General features: G+C 48.5%; 1 protein-coding gene and 1 non-coding gene across 2 annotated transcripts; one reads left to right on the forward strand and one right to left on the reverse strand.

Moving 5' to 3' along the window:
• Positions 1 to 301: 301 nt before the first annotated feature.
• trnag-ucc (transfer RNA glycine (anticodon UCC)) lies at positions 302 to 373 on the reverse strand. Its single transcript has one exon. It is a non-coding gene; the product is annotated as a tRNA-Gly (tRNA).
• An 8982-nt stretch (positions 374 to 9355) lies between these two features.
• On the forward strand, positions 9356 to 10401 carry LOC134880162 (olfactory receptor 10A6-like). Its single transcript, XM_063906910.1, has one exon. It carries the CDS (start codon positions 9356 to 9358, stop codon positions 10280 to 10282), a length of 927 nt encoding a protein of 308 aa, XP_063762980.1. The 3' UTR covers positions 10283 to 10401.
• Positions 10402 to 10913: the final 512 nt, after the last annotated feature.

Below are 10913 nucleotides of genomic sequence, written 5' to 3' on the forward strand. Positions count from 1 at the left end.
AACGTCACAGTTCTTCATCAAACAGACAGACAGACAAACAGACAGACAGACAGACAGACAGAATCGGAGAGAAAATAAGTTATAAGAGACGGTCACAAATATAACGGTTTCCGCTGATCTTTGCTATTGAAAACAGTGTTCGTTCCACTGACACAGGATCAGCTTTAAGTGAAGCATCATTCTGTTCTTTACAGGATTCTTGCTTTTGAGTTTGTTTCTTCATATTTGAATGAGTTCAGTGTCTTTTTGGGGTTAGGGTAAAGAGTCAGCGAAATGAAAAATATCAAACTTTTCAAAGTTCTGCGTTGGCCGGGAATCGAACCCGGGTCAACTGCTTGGAAGGCAGCTATGCTCACCACTATACCACCAACGCTTGTGAATGGTACCGGTGAGTAAAAGGTATTTTAAGTATTGAATCAAACTGGGAAATGTTTTCGTTGCAGCAGCGAAATACAAAAAGAAGCAAAACAAATACAAATAATTTGAACTAAAAAAAATAAAAATCAGAAATATACAAATGTACAAAAAGGCAATAATGTAAATCAGTATAATGTAAATGTACAATGTTAAGTACAATGTTGAGGTCAAATGTGAAGCATCTTGTTCTACATATAGGTCAGTAAACATTAAAAATACAGGAGGTTTTCCTTTTTTAAAATGGAGGTCAGAACATGATATAACTATAAATACAAATCTATACATACATGCAGAAATAAATGTATGAATAAAACAGGAATGAATAAATATGGGAATAAATGAATGTATTAATATGTAAATAAAAGTCCACAATAAAACAGAACACACACATTACATACATATCTCTGATGTATTTCTACATTTATGTTCCCTCACATGTATTTATTTATGGACAGTAGTTTTAAAGGGATTCCCTCTGCCGCCACAGGATGGCGCTCATGTACTTGTTTACTAATTTCCTGGGGTACGGTCAGATAGTCAGTCTATTTTAGGAAGGTTCTTAAATTAGCCAAATGACCCGGAAGTACCTAATTGGCAGCCATGATAAAAGCTGTTGGGATTCTCTAGATCAGGGGTTCTTAACCTTTTTGACCTTGAGGCCCAATTTTTATGGTACAAGGTTTAATTGACCTCACTCACGGTTTGATTTGTATTCAATAATAAACCAAATCCACTTTCAGTTTAAGAAGCAAAAACCTTGTCAAATAAAATGACATGATAAAATGGGATCATCACAAAGACTTGTATTAGACATGTGTATGTAAACCGGCATCAAGCCACTGAACAGGCGGATCATTCCTGAAGGATCAAGTCTGGCTTTTTAATTAAAAAAGGACCATATTTAGATTTTACTTATAATAAAAAAATTACAAATATATAAATCAATCAATCAATCAATAAAAAGGGGACAAAATAAATACATTCAAATCATACGAATATTTTTTAATGAAATAAACTGTAAACAAAATTAAAATAAAGTGCAAATGAAACTAGAGCCTTATAATCTGTGAAGTCATTTGACAATTGCTTCAGCAGGCATGCAGAACCAGAAGAATCTTTATATCTGAAAAATCAACAATAACAACAACAATAACAACAATGAACAACAATAACAACAACAATAACAACAATGAACAACAATAACAACAATAACAACAATGAACAACAGTAATACAACAATAACAACAACAATAACAACAATGAACAACAATAACAACAATAACAACAATGAACAACAGTAATACAACAATAACAACAACAATAACAACAATAACAACAATGAACAACAACAATAACAACAACAATAACAACAATGAACAACAGTAATACAACAATAACAACAACAATAACAACAACAATAACAATGAACAACAATAACAACAACAACAATGAACAACAGTAACAACAATAACAACAACAATAACAACAATAACAACAACAATAACAACAACAATAACAATGAACAACAATAACAACAATAACAACAATGAACAACAGTAATACAACAATAACAACAATGAACAACAGTAACAACAATAACAACAACAATAACAACAATAACAACAACAATAACAACAACAATAACAATGAACAACAATAACAACAATAACAACAACAATAACAACAATGAACAACAGTAATACAACTCCCTTTTTTATCTTCACCTCTTAATGAGACATTTGGGCCTGCCTCTGAGACATAATCAGATCCAGTCTGGGTGGAATGGGGGAAAGGCTCACTCTCAGAGTAGCCTCCAGCATTGCTCTGAGTCTGTTCCGGGCTTTGGTCTTGGTTGTGGCCACAATGGAGAATCCTGAATCACACAGGTATGTAGTCGTGAATGGGAGAAGGACTTTCACGGCCCTCATTGCAAGACATGGGTACTCCTTTGAGACAGCAATCCAGAAGGAGCCCAGGTCCAGTTTGCCCCACTGCAACTTTAAAGTGCTGTCAGTGGAAACTTCCAGAAGCTGGGATTCCAGATGTGAGGGCAAAGCAACATCATTTTTAGTGGGATCCACTGAAAATGGGTCCAAAATCCACATGTTTCCCTCTCTGGGATCCTCAGGAAAGTAGTTATCAAATTTCTCTGCCAGTTGTGAGAGGTGCTGAGAGACTGAGTCACTGATATTCACCTGAGGGGAGTTTTCCAAAATGTCACACAAAAGTGGAAACATGTCCATCCTCTTTTCCTGGGCCCTCTTGGTCCACAAAGCAAGTTTCTTCTTGAAAGCTTGAACTTTGTCTGCAACAAAAAACATGTTGCTGTTTCTTCCTTGAAGTGAGATTCAGTTGGTCCAGCAGTGAAAGAATGTCACAGAGGTAGGCAGGTTTTGCTGTGAACATTGTGTGGGCATAGTACTGTGCAAGATGATTGTTTTTCTCAGTGAGAAAAGAGAAGACCACATTCCTCAGTTCAAACAAACGCTTGAGGACTAGTCCTCTTGAAAGCCATCTCACTTCACTGTGATACAGCAGCTGGATGTGATCTGCTTCTATGTCCTCGCAAAGCTGAGCAAAACATCTGGAGTTCGCAGCATTGTTTTTAATAAAGTTTATGGTTTTCACACTTACATCCATCGCCTGGTGGAAATCTGGTGACATCTTTTTTGCTGAAGATTGCATTGTAACTGAGCTTCTCATGGATAACATATCTCTGGTGTCTTCAGTTGATAACCTATGCAGTCCCGCGGCCCTTGCGGCCCACAGGTGAAGAACACTCTCCAGGAGGAAGGCGTATCAATGTCCAAGTCTACCAGAAAGAGAGGACTGCAGAAGAACATTCTTTGGACAGATGAAACCTAGATCAACCTCTACCAGAATGATGACAAGAAAGAAGTATGGAGAAGGCGTGGTACAGCTCATGATCCAAAGCATACCACAGGCAGTGTGATGGCTTGGGCATGCATGGCTGCCAGTGGCACCGGGTCACTAGTGTCTATCGATGATGTGACACAGGACAGAAGCAGGTGTTCAGAGACATACTCCATCCATCCATCCATCCATCCATCTTCTCCTGTTTTTCCGTCAGGGTCGTGGTGGTAACAGCTTTCAGCAGAGAGCCCCAAACTTTCCTTTCCCTGGCCACATCAACCAGCTCTGACTGGGGGATTCCAAGGCGCTCCCAGGTCAGCGATGAGATATAACCCCTCCACCTGGTCCTAGGTCTACCCCTCGGTCTCTTCCCAGCTGGACGTGCCTGGAACACCTCCCTAGGGAGGCGCCCAGGTGGCATCCTCACTAGGTGCCCGAACCACCTCAACTGGCTCCTTTCAACGCAAAGGAGCAGCGGTTCTACTCAGAGTCCCTCCCGGAAGACTGAACTTCTCACCTTATCCCTAAGGGAGATGCCAGCCACCCTGCGGAGAAATCCCATTTCGGCCGCTTGTATCCACCATCTCGTTCTTTCGGTCCTGACCCATCCTTCATGACCATAGGTGAGGGTAGGAACGAAGATGGCCCGGTAGACAGAGAGCTTTGCCTTCTGGCTCAGCTCTCTTTTCCTCACAACGGTGCGGTAAAGCGACTGCAGTACCGCTCCCGCTGCTCCGATTCTCCGGCCCATCTCACGCTCCATTGTTCCCTCACTCGAGAACAAGACCCCGAGATACTTGAACTCCTTCACTTGGGGTAAGGCTTCATTCCCTACCTGGAGTGGACAGTCCATCGGTTTCCTGCTGAGAACCATGGCCTCAGATTTGGAGGTGCTGATCCTCATCCCAGCCGCTTCACACTCGACCGCGAACCGATCCAGTGAGTGCTGAAGGTCACAGACCGATGAAGCCACTAGGACCACATCATCTGCAAAAAGCAGTGGTGCAATCCTTAGCCCACCGAACTGCAGACCCCCTCCCCCACAACTACGCCTCGAAATCCTGTCCATGAATATCACAAACAGGATTGGTGACAAAGCGCAGCCCTGGCGGAGGCCAACCCTCACCGGAAATCGGTCCGACGTGCTGCCGAGGACCCGGACACAGCTCTCGTTTGAGAGTACAGGGATTGGATGGCCCTGAGTAGAGACCCCCTCACCCCATACTCCTGCAGCACCTCCCACAGTATCTCCCTGGGAACCCGGTCATACGCCTTCTCCAAATCCACAAAGCACATGTAGACCGGATGAGCGTACTCCCAGGCCCCCTCCAGGATCCTTGCGAGAGTGAAAAGCTGGTCCGTCGTTCCAGGACCAGGACGAAAACCGCATTGTTCCTCTTCAATCTGAGGTTCGACAATCGGCCGGACCCTCCTTTCCAGCACCTTAGAGTAAACTTTCCCGGGGAGGCTGAGTAATGTGATGCCTCTGTAATTGGCACACACCCTCTGATCCCCCTTTTTAAAGAGAGGAACCACCACCCCGGTCTGCCACTCCTTCGGTACTGTTTCTGACTTCCACGCAATGCTGATGAGACGTGTCATTTCTGGGCTGATCTCATCCACCCCCGGGGCTTTGCCCCTGTGAAGCTGTTTAACTACCTCAGTGACTTCCCCCCCGTGAGATTGGAGTTGATCCCCCTTCATACTCCAGCTCCGCCTCTAACATAGAGGGGCGGAGTTGTCGGATTCAGGAGTTCCTCAAAGTGTTCCTTCCACCGCCCTAACACACTATCAGTTGAGGTCAACAGCGTCCCATCCTTACTGTACACAGCTTGGATGGTTCCCTGCTTCCCCCTCCTGAGGTTTCGGACGGTTTTCCAGAACAACTTTGGTGCCGACCGAAAGTCCTTCTCCATGGCTTCTCTGAACTTCTCCCACACCCGCTGCTTTGCCTCGGCCACAGCTGAGGCTGCTGCCCTTCGGGCCCGTCAATACCTTGCAACTTCGTCAGGAGTACCCAGGGATAACATATCCCGGAAGGCCTCCTTCTTCAGTCGGACGGCTTCCCTGACCACCGGTGTCCATCAGGAGGTTCGAGGGTTACCGCCCCTTGAGGCACCTAAGACCTTGAGACCACAGCTCCCCGCCGCAGCTTCGGCAATGGAGGCTTTGAACACCGCCCACTCTTATTCAATGTCCCCAGCCTCCACAGGGCGCCTCACACCTTGGGTAACTCCGGAGAAGAATAGAGTCCAACCCTTATCCAGAAGTAAGGTTCCAGAGCCGACGCTGTGCGTAGCGGTGAGCCCCGCCAGATCCAACTGGTAACGCTCCACCTCCCGCACAAGCTTCGGCTCCTTCCCCCCCAGAGAGGTGACATTCCACGTCCCCAAAGCCAGCTTCTGTCGCCTGAGTCTGGTCCGTCGAGACCCTCTGCCTTCACTGCCACCCTTCTGGCAGCACAACCGACCCCATCGCTGTTTCCCGTAGGTGGTGGGCCCGCGGACGGAGAAGCGGAGCTGTTGCCCACGTTGCTTTTTCGGGCTGTGCCCGGCCGGGCTCCATGGCAAGCCCGGCCACCAGACGCTCGCTGACGAGTCCTCCTTCTGGGCCTGGCTCCAGAAGGGGACCCCGGGCTTCCTACCGGGCCGGGTATCCTCGCTTTCAAGTTTGTTTGTCATGAGGTCTTTTGAACCAATCTTAGTCTGGCCCCTTACCTGAGACCAATTTGCCATGGGAGACCCTACCAGGAACACAAGGTTCCAGACAACACAGCCCCCAGGTTCATTGGGGCACACAAACCTGTCCACCACGATAAGGTGCTGTTTCTCGGAAAGAACCAGCACCTTATCGTGACATACAGTCTGCTCAAATCCAGCCAAATTGATTGGGCGGCGTTTCATAATACAGATGGACAATGACCCAAAACATACAGTCAAAGCAACCCAGGAGTTTATGAAAGCTGAGAAGTGGAATATTCTTGAAGGGCCAAGTCAGTCACCTGATCTCAACCCGTTAGAGCTCACATCTCACTTGTTAAAGACTGAGCGTCAGACAGAAAGGCCCACAAACACACAGCAACTGAAACCGCTGCAGTGAAGGCCTGGCAGAGCGTTAAGAAGGAGGAAACCCAGCGTCTGCTGATGTACACGAGTTCAACACTTCAGACAGTCATTGCCAGCAAAGGTCTTTCAACCAAGTATTAGAAATGAACATTTTGTCTTCAGTTATTTCATTCCCAATTGCTTTTGAGCCCTGAAGTGAAGGGATTGTGTTTAAGGATGCTTTGGTTCCTCACATTTCTATTCTATCTTTTTGTTCAACCCTCTGAATTAAAGCTGAAAGTCTGCACTTCAACTCTGAACTGATTCATTTAGAGTTCAGTGTGGTAATGTACAGAACCAGAACTAGAAACACTTTGTCTGTCCAAATATTGATGGACCTAACTAAAAGGCTAACGGTTTGGAGAGCTGACAGAGGGACTGTAAGGACTGGTATAATTTATGACTATAGAGGCCACTGTTTAGCCGGCGGGCCACCGCTGTCTTCACTCGCAGCAGGTCATAAACAGGAGACGGATTCAATGGAAAAGTACTGGAGCTTCCAGCTCAGCTTGAACTTGACCATCTGAGGCAAGTCTGGACATGTCCAGTCTCACACACCGGAAGCCATTACACTCCCCCTCATATACGGGTGTATGGGAGTGTCTTTGGTTGTGCCTCTGTGTAAGGGTATAAAAGCAGTAGCCTGTAAATGCTGTATGTATACCGGAGGGCTTCTCCGGAATACTCTAAAAATGGCTGTATACTAATTTGCATGTTTTTACGGGACCGGTGATCACAGGGAAGACTTAAACCTCTGAATTTAACCGGAGGGAACTAACTATATCACTTAATGTTGTTATAATAGGAGTTTAGAATGTAGGGATTTAGAACACAGTAGAAACGTTCTGAATGATTGTCACGTTGTAACGAGAGAAAGTAAACCCCTGTAAAAGTGTGGACCCTTTTCTGAATAAAATCATCCCACCCTTTTGGACTGGGATAACTTAAAAGGTTTCAGTGCTGTCCTCTCCTGATTTAAGGCAAGATGCACAACTGCCACACACACTCACACCCTTAGGGAGGGCCATACCTCATTACCGATACCAAAATCCTACGGGATTGCTTAAATGGATTTAGTGAGTCGTCTGCTTTGAAAGAGCTGTTCATTGAACATGGTTCATTCAGGGTTATCTGAGGTAAGATCTTGCCGAGTTGGCTGCTGTCAGACGATCCAGCTGTACCCGCGTCATCACAAACGGAAGTCGCTTGCTCCGAGGACAGGACGTCCCATTGAGGGACGGCAGTGGAGGCAGCGACGGCAGCGGAGGGAGCGATGGCAGCGGAGGCACTGGAGGCAGTGACGGCAGCGGAGGCAGCGACGGCAGCGACGGCAGCGGAGGCACTGGAGGCAGCGACGGCAGCGGAGGGAGCGATGGCAGCGGAGGCACTGGAGGCAGCGACGGCAGCGACGGCAGCGGAGGCAGCGGAGGCAGTGACGGCAACGGAGGCAGCGGAGGCAGCGACGGCAGCGGAGGCACTGGAGGCAGCGACGGCAGCGACGGCAGCGGAGGCAGCGACGGCAGCGACGGCAGCGGAGGCAGCGGAGGCAGTGACGGCAGCGGAGGCAGCCGAGGCAGTGACGGCAGCGACGGCAGCGGAGGCAGCGACGGCAGCGGAGGCAGTGACGGCAGCGACGGCAGCGGAGGCAGCAACGGCAGCGGAGGCACTGGAGGCAGCGGAGGCAGCGACGGCAGCGACGGCAGCGGAGGCAGCGGAGGCAGCGACGGCAGCGGAGGCAGTGACGGCAGCGACGGCAGCGGAGGCACTGGAGGCACTGGAGGGCAGCGACGGCAGCGACGGCAGCGGAGGCACTGGAGGCAGCGACGGCAGCGGAGGCAGCGGAGGCAGCGACGGCAGCGACGGCAGCGGAGGCAGCGGAGGCAGCGACGGCAGCGACGGCAGCGGAGGCAGCGACGGCAGCGGAGGCAGCGACGGCAGCGACGGCAGCGGAGGCAGCGGAGGCAGCGACGGCAGCGGAGGCAGCGGAGGCAGCGACGGCAGCGACGGCAGCGGAGGCAGTGACGGCAGCGACGGCAGCGCAGCGACGGCAGCGGAGGCAGCGACGGCAGCGGAGGCAGCGGAGGCAGCGGAGGCAGCGACGGCAGCGGAGGCAGCGGAGGCAGCGACGGCAGCGGAGGCAGCGGAGGCAGCGACGGCAGCGACGGCAGCGGAGGCAGTGACGGCAGCGACGGCAGCGCAGCGACGGCAGCGGAGGCAGCGACGGCAGCGAGGCAGCGACGGCAGCGACGGCAGCGGAGGCAGCGACGGCAGCGCAGCGACGGCAGCGGAGGCAGCGACGGCAGCGGAGGCAGCGACGGCAGCGGAGGCAGCGACGGCAGCGCAGCGACGGCAGCGCAGCGACGGCAGCGGAGGCAGCGACGGCAGCGACGGCAGCGACGGCAGCAACGGCAGCACCCCCCCAGCACACCTGGATTGTTTTTGTCTTGGGCGTTTGGATGCAGGACTAGGTAACTAGAGGAGCCGGAGCCCTTTCTTTGAGCTCCATCACAGAGAGTCTGAGGCAGGAAGCCATCAAACACACACCAACCAGTTCATTTAACTGGGGAAGGCCTCAGCCGTGATCACACCTGGTATATGATTAGCTCTGCTACAATCCACAAGGCCTTAGACCAGTATCAAGTTATTAGGAACCCAACCCCCCCACCCCAGAGTTGGTGACCCTTGTAGGGGTTCAGTGAACTAGTGGATGGAGAGGCTGGTCTAGGTCCTGACGGTAAGGGGGCCTGGCCTGTGGGACTCTGGTGTTCTGAACAGCTTTAAAGCAGCAGAAGTCTCTGCAGCTGACAGGAGGACCTGCAGCAGTCTGCAGCACAGCAGGGGAGGAGCACTGCACTGTGTGATGTGCTCATGCTGCAGGGAGGGGGGGGGGGGGGTAAGTTAAGGCTGTCTGTGAAGTTCTAATGTGCTCAGATACGTTAACGGTTTCCCCTCTCAGAAGGATGTCCAACTCAACTTCACTAACTGTGTCCTATTTCATTCTTGGAGCTTACTTGCATGTTGGATATTTGAGGTACTTGTACTTCATGATAACTGCATTGTTGTACATTGTGATTGTTGTTGCCAACACCGCTCTGATTGTGGTGATCTGTGTGAACAGGAGCTTACATGAACCTATGTACCTGTTTCTGTGCAGCCTGTTTGTGAATGAACTGTATGGTAGTACAGGGTTGTTTCCATTCCTTCTGCTTCAGATCCTCTCTGACATTCACACTGTTTCTGCTCCGCTCTGCTTCCTGCAGATCTTCTGCTTGTACACTTATGGAGGAATAGAGTTTTGTAATTTAGCCGTCATGTCTTATGACCGATATCTGGCTATCTGTTATCCTCTGCAATATAACACACGTATGACTTCTCACAAGGCTGCTATCTTCATCATTCTGGTTTGGTTGTACTCTTTTGTGAAATTCTTGATCACTTTATCTTTAAACCTCCGTTTGACACTGTGTGGAAACACCATTAATGGTTTGAACTGTAACAACTACCTTGTTGTGAAGCTGGCATGTTCTGATACTCAGGTGAATAACATTTATGGACTTTTTGGTACTATTCTCTCAGTCTTAGTCCCTCTGCTTCCAATCCTTTTCTCCTACATCAGGATCCTCAGAGTGTGTTTCTCTGGCTCCAAACAGGCGAGACAGAAAGCTGTCAGTACCTGCACACCTCACCTTGTTTCCCTGCTCAACTTTTCTTTTGGCTGCGGCTTTCTAATACTTCAGAGTAGGTTTGATATGAGCGGTGTTCCCAGTGTGCTGCGTATTATTCTGTCACTGTATTTTCTCCTCATGCAGCCACTGATGAATCCTGTCATGTACGGACTGCAGATGTCCAGAATACGTAACATCTGTAAACATGTCCTCTGTTATTAACTGCTGTCTGGTCGGTCAAACAACTGAAGCCTCAGTGTATGATTCTTAATACCCTGTCTTGAAATTGAAAACATGTCCTAAATGGAAACATGTGGCTGGTTTCATAGTGTTGATTATACTGTGTTGTCCACATGTCTTACACACAACTGTCACCTTGATGTTCACAGAGAAACTTGAAGCTATATTTGTAAAAATAGATGTAAAACAACCGTAAGAAGAAAATGAAATGTTTTATTGTAGAATGTTTTAATAAATGGTTTGAAGATGAATTAACTTTGATTTATGAAGTAAAAGTGACAAAAACCTCCAACAGCAACCAGAGCATGAAAGCAGAAATCTGCATCAAGCTGCTGGTTCATGTTAATTACATCTATCATATACACCTATCCATATCGATCTATTACCTAGCTCCATAGAATGAAATGTTAATCGTATGAAATAAAGTCACTGGGAAAGGTGACTGTGTGATTGTGTGTGCAGAGCCAGGCAGCATGTTGATCACACTCAGTGATATCTTTATGGTGATTCATGTGGATAGTCATCCCTAGTGTCACTGACAAATCCTTCAAACTGCATATACACTTCATGAGAAGCACACACACACACACACACACACACACACACACCAACA

Source organism: Eleginops maclovinus, chromosome 18, assembly GCF_036324505.1.
Source record: "Eleginops maclovinus isolate JMC-PN-2008 ecotype Puerto Natales chromosome 18, JC_Emac_rtc_rv5, whole genome shotgun sequence".
NCBI classification, from domain to species: Eukaryota; Metazoa; Chordata; class Actinopteri; order Perciformes; family Eleginopidae; genus Eleginops; species Eleginops maclovinus.

Coding starts and splice junctions, on each gene's coding strand:
- LOC134880162 (XM_063906910.1), top strand. CDS start 9,356: ATGTCCAACTCAACTTCACTAACTGTGTCCTATTTCATTCTTGGAGCT.